Below are 20520 nucleotides of genomic sequence, written 5' to 3'. Positions count from 1 at the left end.
CACTGAAAGGCTGTACCATACTGATGGAAGAGAAGAAGTACATCTCACTGACAAGATGAAGAGGGTACAAACACCTCAATGAAAGAAGAGTTCTGTACCTCACTGATGGAAGAGGGGAGATACTCGTTGACAGGATAAAGAGCGCTCATACACCTCATTGAAAGAAAAGAGCTGTACCTCACTGATGCAAGAGGAGAGGTACATGTCACTGACAGGATGAGGAGGGTGCATATACCTCACTGAGAAAATAGGGCTGCACCTCACTGATCAAACAGGAGCACACATAGAAAGAGGAATATGCCTCAGTGGATTGTTTTTTGTGCAGGAAGAGGCCCCTTCCTGCAAGAAAACAATCCTGCTGGCAATGCAGGCAGCCTGTCACTATGGTTCAAGGGTGCCTGTGTTGGTGCAAGGCTGAACTAGCGCAAGAAGCGAGTAGGAATGTACCATACCTCAGTAGATATGGCACATGGCACATTCCTGCACTATGCATGTGCTGCAGCAGAGTAGGTTTCTTACTTCGGTGCACTGCATCACATTTTCGTAAGTCTGACCCACAGAGCGTGCAAAAAATTTGCCACTTGTGTCTGCATTATAGTGCTAAATTTCAGAAGAGCTACACAAAATTGCATGAGATACAAAGCATTTCAGTGTCAGAGGATGGCTGTGAAAAGACAGAAGCTTCAGACTAAGCCTGGGGGGCGTGCTGAACTCTGCAAAGTGACAAAAAAAACTCTACTGTGCTATGAGGAGTTCCGCAAGCGGCAGAGTGCGCTAGGGTCATGCTGTCCGCTGTGATTTAATTGCGAATGGCACCATGCACACCGCAAGTAGGCACAGCTTCCATTCTGCTGCTCGTGTAGATTTCTACTCAAGCAGCAGCTTTCTCAATGCGAACAGAAGGTTTCTCAGTGTGAGTGGTCGCGACCTGCCGCAACTACTCGCAATGAGAAATCAGACCGTCCACGTTGAGAAATCTCACCAGGAGATTGATTTTCCTTGCTCGCGCTTGCAAACTAGACCTTGGCGAGCAAGGAAAAATGTCACCTGGAGGTGGATTTCCTCGCTTGCATTTGCCAACTTGACGTTGACAAGAGTGAACGGGGAAGAAAACTCCGCTCCCCAAACGGATCTGAGTTCACCGCCGAGGGTTACTTGAGACGACCATTCAACTTTGTAGTGCTCTATTCAGATATCATAACAACCTCGTGGTCTCTAAAGAGGAGAACTGGGACAAGAGCAGAGTGGTTTTGCAGAGTAGAGGTGTGTCATTGGGTGGAGTTTCAATCCTTCCAAGCAGTGAGGAGCACATGGAAATGTTGGATTCATTTCCTATATCACTGACATGGCTGGGGGCCAGAGATCGCACCAACACCCACAGCTTAGACTCACCAGTACCCCAGAGCCAAGGAGGTGCCACAGTGCAAACAAAGCCCCGCAAGCCCGAGGCCGCGGCAGGCCCGGTGGACTCCGTCACTCTGAGGCCACCCATAGCTGCCAAGGTTTCAGATTGCTATGTATGACATTTTCATAATTTAAGTGAAATTATGAGTGACATTTCAGCGACTATGGGTGAGACTTTCTTGCGAGTAAAATCAAGCAATGAAGGCGAGGGAAATGTATAAATATCAGAAATTACACCAATTTGAGCAGCGTGACTGCACCAGCAAAAGCTAATGTTCATAGTATAGCAAGTCAGTGCAACAGTAGGAGATCATGATTTATTTCACTTTCGAAAATAGTCTTTGTCGCTTCTGATATAGATTACAGAGGCACAGAGGACATTTACCCAGACATCAAGCTTACTTGCCAGCAATTTATACATGGCAGTTACAGAATTGTTTAAAAAGATGTAATTAATTATTGTAAATATATCACCGGCTCTCTCAGGCCCTTACTGATTATTCATCATTGTGTCAGTGGGCAGGTGAGCGCTCCTGGTGGGGCTGCGGCCCGTTGGGCTGGGTCCTACTCGTGTGTGATACTGCTGCAGCGGTGCCATCAATCATGCAACCGGTGAACACAGCAGCTTCTATTTGTTGCACCCACTCTCATGGCAACTGGCTCCGGTGCTGCCTCAGAGACTTGGGAGTCAGACACTCGGTGGCCAAATGGTGAAGGTGGGATCCCATCTAGAATGAATCCATGATCTGTATCAATGCAGGCGGTGTCAGCAGCTCACAGCCTGGCTTTGCCTTGAACTGATGTTGGCGAAAGTCAGTTGCAGCCGGCATTGGGTCAAGTCAGAAATTGATCACCTCATCCCCGCCACCTCGGTGAGGTTGCCGGACATGTGACTCTCCTAGCCCATTAAACTGTGTCTCACTGTCAGTGTACTTCACCATTGGGTCAATATAAGATAGGCGCCACCTGTGTCGGCCCTGGGGTATGTCTCAACAACTTGTATACATTGTAGCAGTACTCACAGAGCTGTGAGAAGATCTTGAGAGCGCCCATAGTCACTGCCTGAAGGGAGCAGAGTGCACCGCACTGACAGCCACTGCTGCTCTGTTGATCATGTGTATTATAGCAGCGCTCTGCAGCTGAGGAGGCGCTATAATGCGGGATTTTCCGTTTCCTTGTGCTGATGCGGATCACTTCACTGCAATGCGTTAGACTAATGCCTGATGCATGGTAGTTGGCAGGGCTGGCCACCATACGTGAAGACTGCACCCCATAGTACAGGTGAGGTCCACCTCACCAGTCACTCCAGCTATATATGTAAAAAACAACACCTCTGTGCTATGTATGTACCTCATACCTCACTGTCATCCAGGTTCTATCTCTCCCCAAGCTTTGTATATAACGTGTACCTAACTCTCCTCCAGGTCCTATATCACTCTGAATTATGTATGTACCTCACAACTCCCTCTCGTCCAGGTCCTATCTCCCTCTGAGCCGTATATGTTCCTCATACCTCACTTCCATCCAACCCAATCTCACTCTGACCTATGTACGTACCTCACAACTCACTCTAATCCAGGTCCTATCTAACTCCGAGCTATGTATATACATCATACCTCACTCTCGTACAGGTCCTATCTGGCTGTGAACTATGTATGTACCTCATACCTCACTCTTGTCCAGGTTCTATCGCACTTCGAGCTATGTATGTACTTCCTACCTCACTCTCATCAAGACCTATCTCACTCTGAGCTACATATACACTTCCTACCTCACTCTCATCAAGACCTATCTCACTCTAAGCTACATATGTACCTCAAACCTCACTCTCACTTCGGTCCAATTTCATTTCAATCTATGGAGGTACCTCATACGTCACTCTCGTCCAGACTATATCTCATCTAGAGGTATGTATGTACATCATAACTAACTCTCTTGCCCAGGTCCTATCTCACCTAGAGCTATGTATGTACCTCAAACCTCACTCTCGTCCAGATCCTATCTCACTTTGAGCTATGTGTGTACCTCATACCTCACTCTCGTCCAGGTCCAATCTCACTTCGAGCTATGTGTGTACCTCATACCTCACTCTCGTCCAGGTCCTCTCTCGTTTGCTTCGAGCTATGTATGTACCTCATACCTCACTCTCGTCCAGGCCTATCTCACTTTGAGCTATGTGTGTACCTCATACCTCACTCTCGTCCAGGTCCTCTCTCGTTTGCTTCGAGCTATGTGTGTACCTCATACCTCACTCTCGTCCAGGCCTATCTCACTTTGAGCTATGTGTGTACCTCATACCTCACTCTCGTCCAGGTCCTATCTCGCTTCGAGCTATGTGTGTACCTCATACCTCACGCTCAACCAGGGCTATCTCACTCTGAGCTACATATGCACTTCATTCTTCACTCTCATCCAGGTCCTAGTTCACTCCCAGCTACCCTTTGAGTCACCACTCGCTCCCAGGTCTGGTCTATGTCACCGCTCGCTCCCTGGTCTGATCTATGTCACCGCTCGCTCCAAGGTCTGATCTATGTCACTGCTCGCTCCCTGGTCTGAGCTATGTCACCGCTCACTCCCAGGTCTGATCTATGTCACCGCTCGCTCCCTGGTCTGAGCTATGTCACCGCTCGCTCCCAGGTCTGATCTATGTCACTGCTCGCTCCCTGGTCTGAGCTATGTCACCGCTCACTCCCAGATCTGATCTATGTTACTGTTCACTTCTAGGTCTGATCTATTTCACCTCTTGCTCCTAAGTCTGATCTGTGTCACTGCTCACTCTCAGGTCTGATCTATGTCACCGCTCACTCCTAGGTCTGATCTATGTCACAGCTCGCTCCCAGGTCTATGGCACTGCTTGCTCTCAGGTCTGATCTATGTCACCACTTGCTCCTAGGACTGATCCAAGTCACTGTTCGCTCTCAGGTCTGATCTATGTCACCGTTCGCTTCCAGGTCTGATCTATGTCACCGCTCGCTCCCAAGTCTGATCTATGTCACAGCTCGCTCCCAGGTCTGACCTTTGCCACCGCTCACTCGCAGGTCTGATCTAAATCACCGCTGGCTCCTAGGTTTGATCCATGTCACCACTCGCTCTCTGGTCGGATCTATGTCACCGCTCAGTCCAAGCTTTGATCTGTGTCACCGCTCGCTTCCTGGTCTGATCTATGTCACCTCTCGCTCCCAGGTCTGATCCATGTCGCCACTCGCTCCCAGGTCTGATCTATGTCATCGTTCTCTCCCAGGTCTGATCTGTGTCACCGCTCGCTTCCTGGTCTGATCTATGTCACCTCTCGCTCCCAGGTCTGATCTATGTCACCGCTCGCTCCGAGGCCTGATCTATGTCACAGCTCTCTCCCAGGTCTGATCTATGTCAGCGCTCCCTCCCAGGTCTGATCTATGTCAGCGCTCACTCCCAGGTCTGATCTATGCCACCACTCGCTCCCAGGTCTGATCTATGCCAGCGCTCCCTCCCAGGTCTGATCTATGTCAGCGCTCCCTCCCAGGTCTGATCTATGTCCGCGCTCACTCCCAGGTCTGATCTATGTCACAGCTCGCTCCCAGGTGTGATCTATGTCATCTCTCTCTCCCAGGTGTGATCTATGTCACTGCTCGCTCCCAGGTCTGATCTATGTCACAGCTCGCTCCCAGGTGTGATCTATGTCACAGCTCGCTCCCAGGTGTGATCTATGTCATCTCTCTCTCCCAGGTGTGATCTATGTCACTGCTCGCTCCCAGGTCTGATCTATGTCACTGCTCGCTCCCAGGTCTGATCTATGTCACAGCTCAATCCCAGCTCTGATCTGTGTCACCTCTCGCTGCCAGGTCTGAGCTATGTTACCGTTCGTTCCCAGGTCTCATCTGTGTCAATGCTTGCTTCTATTCGCGACAGGCGTTTGTTCCATACTGTCGTTTGCGCTGTTCCTGATTTTTAATTAGGGGATGTGCCTTGTTCCTATTAAAGAGTTTGTTTAGACACATCACCCTATTTTATATCCACCACTTTTTTGTATGTTGCACTGTGTTTCTATCACTTTTCACTAACCATCATAAATTGGCCAACAATTGGAGGTTTATATTACACTGTGGACCGCACCCAGTATTTATGTTTTACTGTGTGGCATGGGGTCTAGATGATCTAGGGACCCGCCAGGCCACGGTGTGGACGGCCAAATGATAGGACGGATCACTTGGTTTGTTTGATGGTTATCCACAAAGTTTGTGTACTGGATTTGGTTGACTAGTTTGTGATTGTTTTCTAGACACTAATTTTCTTGTCTCCTACACACGTGTCTCCCGCTCTTTTCTGTTCTACCTTTAGAATTTACTATATGGTGACTGTAGCACCAACTGACATAGTGAAAGATTTGTCAGTCTGGGCAGGATAACGTTTGGCTTATAGACCTTCTGGGTTCTTGTTTGTGATTCACATGATGTTGCTGGGGAAATGAACCAGTAGTAGGCCTTTAATCTTTTCCCTTTGACCCTTCTCCCCCTGTATGTTTTTTATATGCTCCCAGGTCTGATCTATGTCACCTCTCACTCTGAGGTCTGATCTATGTCACTGCTTGCTCTGAAGTGCAGTTATAATTTATTCCCAGGTCTTTTGCTCCGTGGTTCTAGGCAGGTCTTCTACACACTATCCAAGAGAGGCACGAGGAAGGAAGGAAAGCATGACTTTCGGTGAGTGTGGACAGTGCCTCCTGACAAGGACACTGACAGACACTCCTGCTAAAGCAATGCACCAAGGGATGGTCTGGGTCGGTTCTGGAGTATGAATCTAGAACCCAGTAAATAGATCCCTCAAGATGGAGCAGGGATCTTAGGAGATCACTAACTAATGGCGTGGTAGACCTATTGCCTCCCGAGGCAGACCCTGAGTTTCCTGCCCGGTGCTGGTAAAAGTGCGGGGGTGTTCGACAGCCGACTTGTTCTCTGAGGGTGGGGAGGTAAATGACTTACTCACCTAGGTCACCCCCAAAAAGAGTGCCAGCCGGGGCGGACCACCCCCCTAGCTATGCCACGGCACTGACATGTCAGCCTGAGTGAATAGGACACATTCACAACATACCAAGGTCACCATATACCCATACTAACTCCGAAGACCCAATGTTGCCGCTCATGAGGGCATGAGAGAAGTAATCAGCGATTTTGAAGATTGTGATCTATCAGTCAATGCCAGAACCAAACCAGTTTTCGCAGACCAGACATTCTGAAGATAAGATGGTGCTTATGCAACCTTATTTGAGGCTTTTGTATCTAGTGTTGTGGCATCTTTCAACAACACACAGAGAGATCAGTGGAGGCAACCAAAGAATTGGCTGTGCTGGACATGGCGCAGTGTGGATGGTTCACCGCTGCCTCTTTTTCTGGTTCCTCAGTGCAATGCTGGTTGGTCTTTGATTCTCTGTGTCTAGGGGCCTCAGCAGTTCTCCCTGAGAGCATAAGTTCCTAATATCCATGGCTAATGGCCATCAGTTCACCCTGTGATCATCTGACACCCTTTACCCAACTGGAGAGGTTTCTTGTTGCTTGGCAATACTTTAACATGATTAGATCCAAAGGGACTATTGCAAAACTTCATCACGTTAGGGTGGCCAGAAAAGTTGAAGTAATAAGATTTTCATTTTTTTCTGTTTCGTCCGATTGGAAAACTTACTGCTCAAGATCCAACAGCGGTGATAGGAATGAAAATAAAGTCTTTGCTGCTGAAGAAGTTGGCATATAGTAGGTGAACATCAAATGGTCACAGGTTCGCCAGCCTTACCAAGACAATCCTGATATGCTAAAAAGGGAAATGTAAGAAAAATAAATTGATGTAAGGTATTATATGCACGTGGAGCACACCCTGCACTGGGGACAGTTTCCCAGCATTCTTCTGGTGATTGGATTTTTCTTGGATAACTCTGGGTTTGACTCAAGCAGTCTTCTTGCTTAACCAAGGCATGATGTTGAATCAACCGGATGATGCAGACATCTGCTGACTTCTCGTTTGGGTGGTCTTTGAAGGCTTCGCTGTTGGCGACCATCGCAGCTTCTGAGGAAGGGTGATCTGGATTCTGCAAGGCAGTGAGAGGCACAATCCCACTCTGTCTTTGGTTTAACAGCTGTGTGCTCTGAAAGCAAGTACAAGAATGGAAGGGGTACAGTTGAAGGCACTCACTACAGTAGAAGCGGGCTGCACACTTGCATTAAGACAAATGGAAACGTGGTGTGACTTCCACTTAAGTTTCAAGAGAGCTAGTCATGCTAACATATCATTTCGCACGGACGGTTCCTCACGTCCCTTCAGTCCAGCTGCTGCGGATGGCCCTGAGAAAGTGATAGAACACAGGGATGTTGTTTGTCACATGACACTGGTGGAGCACCCCTGCAGCTTCATTACCGCCGGACCACAGCGTACAAGGTGTTTTCGGCTGGGATCGGATTCAACTGGGTACTTCCCTTGGGCATAAAATTGATCGAACTGTACTGAATATTCTCTGCAGTCTACAAAGAGAAGAAAGGAGATTTGTAAATTCACTACTTTCATTTGGCTCACCTCTAACACACTGACTACAAGCGACAAACATAGCAGATCAAGACAATGGGCTACAGGACTGAAACACCTCATGGAATGAACAGTTATGTTATGTGTATTCGTAAAGCACAGTATCACCTGCGAGGGTGTCCAGGCCCTGAGTATTTGTGTGTGCCTAACCGTGCCAATGGTAGGTTAGTTAATTGGAAAGCCGTGTCTTCAGCTTCTTGAAGAATTCGAGAGGAGAAGGCTCTGATGTGGAGTGGGAGGTGGTCCCATGGTTTAGGAGTGATGTCCTCCTGTTCTAGCTCTGTCTATGTGTGGTATGTGTGCGAGTAGGAATCCTGTCGAGAGGAGGTGTCTGGATGATTCGTGGAAGGAGATGCAACTGTTCAGATAGGTGCTAGCAAAACAAACAGAATGATGGACAGAATGCCGAACATATCAAACATTCACCCCCAGTCAGAGATCTGGGTTAAACCCATTGTTTCTTTGCTCACCATGCCACCCCAGTTTGGACCCAGTTATATCCAAATCAGTCTTTTCCCTGCTCCATATGAGTACAGTCAAAACTGGAATGCCGTGGTGAGCAAAAATCAATGGATTTAGTCCTGGATCTCTGTACTGGGGTTAATGTTTGACATTGTTCAACATTCTGATAATTAATTATTCTTTTTTGCATGTGTCGCCCTAAGTGGGATGGGTATGCCCAGACGAGGGCCCCGTTCTCACCATGCCACAGCAGTTAAGCTAGCCTGGCTGATGAGGGGTGAAACCCCAAACCGGTCCCAGGATGCTTGCTTCCAGTCCCGAGAGGACCTGTCCTGGCAGTTCGAGATGGACTGTTCTCATCGGGAGGAGGGTCAAGACTGATTTCCTTCAAAATTCCACACGGAGACACATGCTTTAGGGGCAGGCACTGTACCCCTCTGCTTGTCCCCAGGGGTGTTTATGGGCGAATGTCACTGGTGTTGGAGAGCTGAATTTAAAGTCTCAATCAGTGAGCTGGCAGAGCTGACCAGCAGAGTAATTAACTCAACCCAGCAAGGAAAGCAGAAGGCTAAAACATAGTTAGGAAGCTGGCTCAGAGAATGATGAAAACACTTAAGTGCCAGAAAGAGTGAAAATACGATAAAATCAATATCACATTTGCATTTGTGATCCTTGTTTACAATAAAATTGATCTGTCAATCTAGCCTCGTGGTCCAACTATAGCAGAACTGTAGTTTGGTGATGATTTCATTCTTTATGCACTGAAAGTAAAGAAAACACACTTTTCCAGTAAAGGATTACAGACGTACATCATGAGTGTGTGCTCACAATCCAGAGCATGTGTAGGTCAGCACCTGTCCCTGAAGGCTCCCCCCTGTGTGGGCTATTCATGCACAGGTACCTGGCTGAGTGAACCATCGTCCTTCTAAGCCCCCACAGTCGTGAATATGCATGTGTGCATCGGTTCATGTGTAACCAGCCCACCGCCTCTTCCCCTAGCTGTGCTTCAGACTTTGTTTTAAAAGGCAGCACTGGTGGAGCTCGCAATCCATTTTTACAGAACTTGTAGTGAGTGACCCTCAGCTAGACAGAATCACCCCCAGCAAAGGTCCAAAAACTGCCTAATCCAAAAAGCAAAAAAGAAAGGATAACTTAGATCAGATCACATTTTCCTACACTATCACACTCCTGCACAATTAAAGTGAGCTGTCAAGTGATGCAACACCAGTGAACAAGTAAAGGTACTGGGCATAGGTCTGACATCATGGCAGTACGCAACTAATATGCAAGGGATGAATGTGCGCTTAGTTGAGACTGGATTGGTTCCTCTTGGGCTTTGCATATGTAAATAGGTGGGTAGGACAAACTCTTTCAGTTGTGTGTACACACATGGTCACCATGAACGCTGGTTCTTCCACTTCTAAAAAGTGTCACTTTTCTTCACCTACATTTCCCAATGTCACTTAGTGTCAGATGTTTCCTCCACAGTTTTTAGGTCTCGCCTAGGCAGCGCCTGTGCTGTCTCTTTGAGACATTCTGTATCTACTCTATGGGCTATCATCACACCCTTTGATTTTTATTCATACCTTCCTGTGCCTTTCAAAATTCCTTCCTTTAAGTTAGTGAAATGTTGATATGTGTCCAGCCTTTGGGTCTGTTTTTTACTTTCATGTCTACTGCCCTGTTACATGCCCCACTACTCTTTTGTTTCCTTATGGTTTGACACACAGTTTTTTTCTTTGGGTTGGTCCCGCGCCGTCTATTGCTTGTGTCATGCTGGTTCGGCCTGCAATTTTTATAATGCGTGGTGTTCTTCCTTTATGCATTCACCCAATCCTGGACGCATTCACTCGAAGGTAGTTCAACAATTGCCGTAGTAATAGCAGCATTTGCAATTTTGTTTCAATTCACCATTGTTTATTTATTTATTTTTAGAGTAAACGTGAGAGAGCCAACGCCGCAACTCAAACCTGGTTCCCCAGTTCCTAAGTCGGCAGCTCTGTGTGTTACCTGACATCCTCTCTATTGAGGCCTCAAGGACAGTGCATTTGTTATTGAGCTGTGTTCCTCAGACGCTGCTCTCCGAGACGGGGCTAAGAGAGAGCTCTCAATCCTGCCTTACCTGCTTGGACATCTGTTTCTCTCGGTTTGGTCCGATTGGCTATTTTCTCGTCTTGTGGGTTTCTATGACGAATGTCCACGTCCATAAGTTCTCTGAAAGAGCATAGAGGCCCCAACAACCCCATGGTGTGGGAGGGAAAGGCATGCCCCTACAGAGCCTCAAAGTACAGCTTCAGCCCAGCCCATTGTAGAGTTGGAGAACAAGGCATGCACCAACCCTGTAAAATATTCCTGCTTAGCATCCATAATGACATATTCACTATTGATAATAGCACAGACCGGGGCTCCCGTAACCTGCGGTATGCGGCCAATATTTTTATGCAACGATGTTGCCTCAACTTACAGTTTGTTCCACTTAACGTATGTTTGCAGACCCAGTTCTAACCGGTGTGCTGCAGTTTCAAAGAGATGACGACCTAGTCCCCCTCCCCCCCAGTTTACAGTTCTCTGATATTTATTTGAACATAACAGATTTGTAAAAAACAATCTGCGCACTAAGGGCCTGATTCACAGAACTAACTTAAGACAAAATCCTAAACTTACTACTTTTGGTATTCACAGAAGTTAGGATTTTGTCTTAAATTTGTCTTAAGACAGACTTAAGACAGACTTAAATTAGGATTTTGTCTTAAATCTGTCTTAAGTCTGTCTTAAGACAAACTTAAGACAAAATCCTAACTTCTGTGAATACCAAAAGTAGTAAGTTTAGGATTTTGTCTTAAGTTAGTTCTGTGAATCGGGCCCAAAATCCCTCCCAGACCTGGAATGATCAAGTCTGACCTCTGGCTGTGCTTGCTTGCTATGTTAACGTCTCTGATGGAGGTACCCCCTGTCCACTTACAACTGGTGACTGCTGGATTCTGGTGCTGGCTGCCCTGCAACCTTTCGGAGATCCCCTGAACTGCCTCTCAGTGACCCCAGATGGATTACAGAAGTGGGTATCTTTTATAAGGTTTTTTATTGGTTTCCAATGGAAGTATTAAGTAGCGTTATCCATTTTTGTTGCATTCTTCACAGGTACTTTACTGTCCTAGAACGCATGAGGGGCAACCTTGGCCTACAACGAGCTGCTTCTCTGCACCCCCATTTTGACTCCCCAGCACCAAGAGACCTGTTGGTGTACGTGCGCTATACAAATTCCCATTTAACATAACACAACATAACATAACTGTGTCCGATTGATGCCATTTGCAACATGACAACTGGAAATTCCACCATGCCCATCCAACATAGCGGGCGTCATGCTTACTCAGGGTCCTGATAGCCTCCAGCTCTAGATTCACAAAAGTACCTCGGGTTCAACCCTGACAGGGCCTGCTCACCCTGTTATCTCTACTATGTCAGTAAAATGGGTGCTACTAAATTTGGTAATGATGGCTCGTGCTATTTAAGGACCATGAGCGACAATCCGATTTTGTGGTGTGATCTATGCACAACTCTATTATAAATATAATAATAATAATCTTTATTGTCGCGATCCTCTTTATAATACATTATGTTTTTTGACCTCAAGCTTAGTGTCACAGTTTTGCAACAGTGTCAACAATAGGCGAAGTTTATTACCCAAATTAACGGTAGTCGCTTAATAGACAATAAAAGGATGAAATGCTGGGTAAACCCCTCCAATACATGAGCCGGGTTACCTGCACTTTACAACAGCTCACTTTTGTTATTGCATCAACTCCACCTAGGGCTTTTATTCCACAAGATATCCCCTGAAGCAAGCTGTAATGCCCTTGTTGTTTTCCATTATTCTGTGCTTAAAATGAGGGGGAGCGGCGCTACAGGATGGGGAGCAAAGTCATGTGACAGTATAAAGTAGCTGGCACCGATATGGGCACGTGTACAGGAGGATCTTAAGACCTGGTCCCATATGACTCTATCCATTTATGGTAGATCGGCTATCTTTAAGATGATCTTGCTTCCCCGTTTATTGTACCACTTGCAAAACCACTGATATCCGATTCCTCCCAAATGGTTCTGACAGGTTAATGCGGCCCTGGGGCAGTTTTTGTAGGTAGGTGGCGTAGCTAGAGTTGCATTGCGAATGTGTTTCCAATCCATGTACTGTGGGGGGCTGGCAACCTCTGACATTCAATCATACTGCATGGCCTCGCACCAGGGTGGAACCTGCCTACGCGGTTGAGCGGCGGTGTATGGGGATCATGCCTTACATACTATATTGTATTTGGCGCTGCTACGCAACTCCTTGCCTTCAGCTACGAGGGTCATATTCCTGGTTTGGAAGCAGGCTCTTCAGAGGATGGGGTGGTGGAGCAGGTTGACGAGGGAGACTCCCCTTTGGAATAATGGGTGTTTGCCTCAGCTGGCTACCCTGTCTGGATTCCATGGCTGGGACAGTATTGGCATCTCTACCTTGGGAGATGTTATGAGGGGTCCTGTCCTGAAGTCTTTTCAGGATCTCCAGCGGGACTTCCAGATGCCGCAGACCCAATTTTATAGGTATATCCAGTTTCGGCATGCCATCTCCCCTAGCGTGGAGGGCCTAGAGTCACTGGCGGAGTTTAGCCCGATTGAGGTGAAGGTATTTATGGCAGATCTCCAGGACCACAAGATATCTAAAATGTATCAATCTTTAGGTACACATAGCTCCTCTACTCTGCAGAAGCTTAGGGAGGCCTGGGAGAGCAATGTAGGCCCACTGGAGGGGGAGGAATGGACGGAAGCATTACCCTCCCTCCGGGTGCTGCAATAGCGGTGCACCTGAGCCTTATCCAGTTCAAGTATCTCCATTAGGTATACCTCACCAGAATCAGATTGTGGGATTGGTGGCCTCCCCTGTGTGCCTCAGGTGCGACGAGGAAGAGGGAACTGTCCTGCATACGGTGTGGCACTGCCCATCCCTGGTGCAATTTTGGAGGGGTGTTATGGCCTGTCTCTCAGAGGTATTGGGCTGGGACCTCCCCAGTTCGCCGAAGTTGGAACTTCTGCATGTCATGGACGAGGTGGGGAGCAACTTCTACAAACGCCACCTAATTTTCGTGGGGTTCACTCTGGCTAAAAGAGACATCGCTAGGATATGGAAGGCACAGGCTAGGGCATGCAAGAATGGCCTGGACTTTTGCCTGGGTTTGGATATCCCAATTTTCACAGCAATGGGGTGCCCACAAAAACATTTAAAAATTTGGAAGCAATGGGCGGACAATCAAGGCCTACAGCTGGAGCCGGTCTCAACCGCAGAAACACCTGCCTCACTTTAAGTTCCTATTCTGGTGCGATGTGCAGGTCTTGGTGTAATAATGTGCTACATATATTGGTGTGGGTTCCTTTTCTTATGGTGTGTTGTTTCAAGTAAGACTTTAGTGCGACAGGAGGGGGTAGTTATGTTTCATTTTTTTTCTCTTCCTTTTCGTTCCTTCATTTGTATTGCTCTCCATTTCTCCTTGGTAATGTTACTTTAAAAGTCAAAGTCATGATGATGTAAACTTATTATGCAGAAGTTTCTGGGGTACAGAGCTCTGCCTCATATGTGCTATTTGACAAATAAAATCTGTTAAAAAAAAGACCTCTGTGAGGGCCCATCACACACACTGTCCCACCGCAGTAGTGCTGGGGGCTCTAAAAGAACTCGGGGGTGGGGCACCATGCACACTGTCCCTCCTCATAAGTGATGAGTGCTCTAAAAGACCTCTGCGAGGGCCCATCATGCACACTGTCCCTCCTCTGTAGCATTGGGCTCTAAAGACCAGCTGAAATATTTTTGATAGTCTGAGGCTGGTGTGTTTACCTACAATTAGCCTGCACACTCAGCGCTGCTACGAATTTGCTGCCCCTGTCTCTATTGGCCTTTGACCCTCCATTTTGTTGTTTGTTTCCCCTGGTCCGCCCCTCCTCCCGTCACCGCCTCCCAGCTGCTGCCCCTCTCACCCACGATCTATACCCTTCGTCTCCCCTGAACAGATTGTGACCGCCTGGACCCTCATCCAGATCGGCCGCTCCCCCACGCTCCTGCTGATCTGCTGCTGCCTCGCTCTGTCTCCTGGCGGTATCGTTATCCCCATAAGCATTCTCAGCTGTGTTTTACTGACCCTCGCAGCCTAGAAGCGCTTTGCTCGCTCAGCGCCGCACGATTTAATTTAATTAAATAATTATTAGCGCGACCTTACTGAGACCGGCTGAAATCTTTTTGATAGTCTGAGGCTGGTGTGTTTACCTACAATTAGCCTGCACACTCAGCGCTGCTACGAATTTGCTGCCCCTGTTTCTATTGGCCTTTGACCCTCCATTTTGTTGTTTGTTTCCCCTGGTCCGCCCCTCCTCCCGTCACCGCCTCCCAGCTGCTGCCCCTCCCACCCTCCGCCCCCCCACTATCCATTTATGCCCAATGTCCCAACGCGCAGCGTTCGCGCCGAAGGTGCGCCAAAGGTAAGCCCGTCTACGCCCGTCCGCGCCTGGACCGCGCCCAGCGCCAGTCCCCCTGGCCCCCGTCCCTCCCACCGCCCCCCGCATACTTACGATTCCTCCACCCTCCTAGCCCTCAACCCCGGCCGCTCCCCCAACTGCGCCCAAGCCGCTCCTGGACACACCCATGGACCCTTCTCTTGCTACTCCTGCAAATTCGACGGCACCAAGAACAACTCCTCATCTACCAACACACAACAGATATCCGACCCCAACCACCTACAATGCATCCTGCTCAACACCCGCTCGGTCCACAGACACGCCATCGACCTCTGGAACCTACTAGACACCATCTCTCCGGACGTCGCCTTCCTAACAGAAACATGGATGAACGCCTCATCAGCCCCAGACATCACCATTGCCATCCCGGAAGGTTATAAGATCATTCGCAAGGACCGTTCCGGCCACACAGGAGGAGGCATCGCTATCGTCCATAAGAAATCCATCCGCATCTCAACCAGCTCTGACGTCAATCTCGCCAACTCTGAACACCTTCACTTCCAGATCCACATCGACCCCAAGACCACACTCAGAGGCACCCTCCTTTACAGGCCACCAGGACCCCGCGCACAATTTAGTGAAGACATCACGGACTTCATCACTCCACACGCGCTCCCCTCCGAGGATTACATCCTTCTGGGCGACCTCAACTTTCACCTTGAAAAGAACAACGACCGCAACACCACCACCCTTTTGGACAACCTCGCCAACCTCGGACTTAAACAACTTGTCACTACCCCCACCCACATCGCAGGTCACACACTCGACCCTATCTTCACCTCCAGCAAACATGTATCCTTCGGCCACACCACGGCTCTCCTTTGGACCGACCACAGCTGCGTTCACTTTACCTACAACAAGACCACTTCCAACAACCATCCTCAACCCACTCTGCAAAGAAACTGGAACAAAATCACCATTGACCAGATCTCCTCATCGCTTCTTCAAAACCCCCCAGCCCACTCCTCAAACCCCGACCAAGCAGCCACCAACCTCACCCAATGGTTATCCAACAGCGCCGACATCCTAGCACCACTGAAAAAACAACAAATCAAACTAGCCAGCAAGAAGGCCTCCTGGTTCAACGATGATCTTAAGAAATCCAAGAAACTCTGTCGCTCCCTTGAGAAGGCCTGGAAAAAAGACCCAACCACCAGAACCAAGGACGCCTTCAAAAACGCCACCCGCATACACCACCAACTAATCCGGTCAGCCAAGAAAGCCGCTTTCAAAGACCGACTAGATAACAATGCCCACAACAGCAAAGAATTATTCAACATTGTCAAAGAGTTTACCAACCCATCTGCCAACTCCAACGACATCACCCCCTCCCAAGCCCTCTGCGACTCCCTAGCTTCCTTCTTCCACAACAAAATCGCAGACATCCACAACAGCTTCGACAACCGACCCGGAGACCAACCCACCCAACCCCCTGCAGGACCCCCACGCCCCCTGAACATCATCAATGACTGGAAGCCACTCTCCACTGAGGACACCATCCGTCTGATGAACTCTATCCACTCAGGATCCCCCACAGACCCATGCCCTCACCACATCTTTAACAAAGCAGACTCCATTATTGCACCGCACCTCCGAGACGTCATCAACTGCTCCCTCAACTCCGCAACATTCCCGGAAAGCTGGAAACATGCGGAACTCAGCGCCCTCCTGAAGAAACCCACAGCTGACCCCACCGAACTCAAAAACTACCGCCCTATCTCACTCCTTCCATTCCCGGCCAAAGTCATCGAAAAAGCGGTCAACAACCAGCCCGCCTCCTTCCTCGAAACCAACAAATCCCTCGACTCCTCACAATCCGGCTTCCGAGCCAAGCACAGCACTGAAACCGCCCTCATCGCAGCAACAGACGACATCCGAACTCTACTGGACAATGGAGACACAGTCGCCCTCATCCTCCTCGACCTCTCCGCAGCCTTCGACACAGTCTGCCATAGCACCCTTCTACAGCGCCTCAGAAACATCGGAATCCAAGGAAAAGCACTGGAATGGATCACCTCGTTCCTCACCGGAAGAACCCAGAGAGTCCGCCTATCACCATTCAAGTCAGAGGCCACTGAAGTCATCTGCGGCGTACCACAAGGATCTTCACTCTCCCCCACCCTCTTCAACGTATGCATGAGCCCCCTCGCGGTCATCGCACGCCAACACAACCTCAACATCATCTCCTACGCTGACGACACTCAACTGATCCTCTCACTCACCAAAGACCCGAACACTGCCAAAACCAACCTGCATGAAGGAATGAAAGAAGTAGCCGAATGGATGAAGCACAGCCGTCTGAAACTGAACTCAGACAAAACAGAAGTCCTCATCCTAGGCACCTCCCCCTCCGCCTGGGATGACTCTTGGTGGCCAGAGGCCCTTGGAAAAGCACCCATCCCGACGGACCACGCACGGAACCTGGGCGTCATCCTGGATTCCTCTCTCTCGATGAACAGGCAAGTCAACGCCGTTTCTTCATCTTGCTTCAACATTCTTCGCATGCTCAAAAAAACATTTCCCTGGATCCCCACCGAAACTAGAAAAACGGTCACCCACGCTCTGGTCACGAGCCGACTGGACTACGGAAACACCCTTTACGCCGGTACCACCGCAAAACTCCAGAAAAAACTCCAACGCATCCAGAACGCTTCAGCCAGGCTCATATTAGACATCCCGCGTAAAGAACACATCTCTGGTCACCTGAAAAACCTCCACTGGCTCCCCGTCAATAAGAGGATTACTTTCCGGCTCCTAACCCACGCACACAAAGCACTCTACGAAATCGGACCCGAATGCCTCAACTCACGACTGTCCTTCTACACCCCCCCCCCGCCAGCTACGATCATCCAACCAAGCCCTTGCCACTGTACCCCGCATCAACAAAACCACCATGGGAGGTAGATCCTTCTCCTACCTGGCAGCTAAAAACTGGAATTCACTTCCCACTCACCTTCGCCTTACTCAGAACCACCTAGCATTCAGAAAACAACTTAAAACGTGGATATTCGACAAGTAATTCCCCACCCGTCTTCAAGCGCCTTGAGACCCTCTGAGTATGTAGCGCGCTATACAAATTGTTTTGACTTGACTTGACTTGACTTGAAAGGACGTCTGCAGGGGCCCATCATGCACACTGTTCCTCCTAAGTAGCAATGGGCTTCAAAAGACCTCTGTGGGGGCCAGTCACCCACACTGGCCCTCCTCAGTAGTGCTGGGGACTCTAAAAGACCTCTGCGGGGGTCCCATAACACACATGTTGTCCGTCCTCAGTAACGATAGGCTCTAAATGATGCCTACAGGAACACATCATGCACACTGTCCCTCAGCAGTGCTGGGGTCTCTAAAGGACCTCTGCAGGGACCCATCAAGCACACTGCCCCTCCTCAGTTGCACTAGGGGCTCTGAAATACCTCTGCAGGGGCCCATCATGCACACTGCCCCCCACTCAGTATGCAGGGGACTCTAAAAGACCTCTGTAGGGGCCCATCATGCACACTGTCCCTCTTCAGTAGTGCTGGAGGCTCTAAAAGACCTCTGTGGGGGTCCAGCATGCACACTGTACTTCCTCAGTAGTGCTGGGGGCTCTAAAAGACCTCTGCAGGGGTCCATTATGCACCCTGTCCCTCCTCAGTAGCGCTGGGGCTCTGAAATAACTCTGCGGGGCCCATCATGCACACTGTACCTCCTCAATAGTGTTCGGGACTCTAAAAGACCTCTGCCGGCCCGTCACACACACTGTCCCTCCTCATTATACTGGGGGCTCTAAAATAACTTTGCAAGGACCCATCATGCACACTGCCCATCCTCAGTAGTGCCGGGGGCTCTCTCTGTGGGGATCCAACATGCACACTGTTCCTCCTCAGTAGTGCTATGGGCTCTACAAAACCTCTGCTGGGGCCCATCATGCACACTGTCACTCCTCCGTGGAGCTTGGGGCTCTAAAAGACCTCTGCACTGGCCAATCATGCACACTGTCCCTTGTCAGTAGTGCTGGGAGCTCTAAAGTACCACTGCAGGGGCCCAGCACGTACACTGGCCCTCTTTAGTAGCAATGGGCTCTAAAAGACCTATGCAGGTGCCCATCATGCACTCTGTCCCTCCTCAGTAGTGCTGGGGGCTCTAAAAGGCATCTACAGGGTCCCAGCATGCACACTCCCCTCCTGAGTAATGCTGGGGGCTCTAATGATACTCTGCAGGGCCCCTCACACACACTGTCCCTCCTCAGTAGTAATGGGCTCTAAAGAACTCTGCCAGGGTCCATCACGCACACTGTCCATCCTCATTAGCGATGGGCTCTAAAGAGAGCCTGCAGGGGCCCATCATGCACCCTGTCCCTTCTCAGTAGTGCTGGGGGCTCTAAAGGATGTCTGCAGGGGCCCAGCACACACACTGACCCTTGTCACTAGCGATGGGCTCTAAAGGACGCCTGCATGGGCCCACCATGCACCCTGTCTCTTCTCAGTAGTGCTGGGGACTCTAAAAGATCTCTGCAGGGGCCCATCATGCACAATGTCCCTCCTGAGTAATGCTGGGGTCTCTAAGGATCCTCTGCAGGGCCCCTCACACACACTGTCTGTCCTCAGTAGCGATGGGCTCTAAAAGAACTCTGCCCGGGCCCATCATGCACACTTTCCCTTTGCAGTAGTGCTGGGGGCTCTAAAGGACCACTGCAGGGGACCAGCACGCACACTGTCCCTCCTCAGTAGCAATAGGCTCTACAAAACATCTGCAGGGGCCCATCATGTACACTGTCCCTTGTCAGTAGTGCTGGGGGCTCTAAAGGACCACTGCAGGTGCCCACCACATTCCCTCACTTTGCACCATTGTCTTTGAAAGTACACTTTCAAAACACACCCCACACGGGTGAGCTTCCTTTCGCACCCTAGCCATTCACACACTCGTGCTTGCTACCTCAGACCCTTTTTTGGCCATGCCTCAACCAGACCTCTCGTCCCTGATTGGGCACTTTAAACCACGACAGCCAATGCAGCGCGTGAATTTCTGTGGGGTTCCAGCTGCCCACCTTTGCGTTCAGCTGCCCTGGGGGGGGGGGGGGGGGGGGGGGGGAAGGGCTGTTAGCCGGAGTGACCTTGGGTCGGCGTCGCCTCCCGGGCCCGCACTTCTACTTACTGTTGCTGCATCTGTAGTGTTCTCTGGAGCTGGAGCCCTATGAGAAGAGAAAAGGGAGTCAATCCTTCTCCAATGCACAGAGATTCAAGAGTTGGCCAGGAAATATGGACATAGTATATCACGACATGCTGTGGGAACTAACATTGCAGGGTGTCCAATCCAACAAGCCCTACGTCACGCAGTAACTCTTACTCAACACCAAGAACTCTTTGGGTCTGGCTTATAGATGACCTGATGTAATAACATCATCTCTGAGCCGAGCGGCCACCGCCCACATCCTGCTCATGTGTCAGCTGACAGAGCTGCCCTCTCACTGCTGTCACAGGACTTTGAGTGGTTTAATCCATCGTTATTTTGCTCGCCACGTCACCTCAGTTTAGACCCATGCATATGCAAATAAAGTCTTGACTCTGCTCCCCATGGTAACAGTCC

The 20520-nt window shown here is 49.4% G+C and overlaps 1 protein-coding gene across 1 annotated transcript in view; it reads right to left on the bottom strand.

The window, feature by feature from the left end:
- The window catches only part of LOC147706586 (uncharacterized), a 487499-nt gene that overhangs the window by 336620 nt on the left and 130359 nt on the right, over positions 1–20520 (bottom strand). Inside the window, exons 7-9 of the mRNA XM_086929635.1 lie at positions 20089–20125; positions 7785–7889; positions 7340–7516 (exon numbers count right to left, since the gene is read on the bottom strand). Coding sequence (XP_086785761.1) covers positions 7340–7516; positions 7785–7889; positions 20089–20125 — 319 coding nt within the window. The remainder of the gene's footprint in view (positions 1–7339; positions 7517–7784; positions 7890–20088; positions 20126–20520) is intronic.

Source organism: Lissotriton vulgaris, chromosome 7 (assembly GCF_964263255.1).
Source record: "Lissotriton vulgaris chromosome 7, aLisVul1.2, whole genome shotgun sequence".
Taxonomy (NCBI): Eukaryota; Metazoa; Chordata; class Amphibia; order Caudata; family Salamandridae; genus Lissotriton; species Lissotriton vulgaris.
Note: the sequence above shows the minus strand (reverse complement) of the source record. Positions and strands in the feature narration are given on the sequence as shown.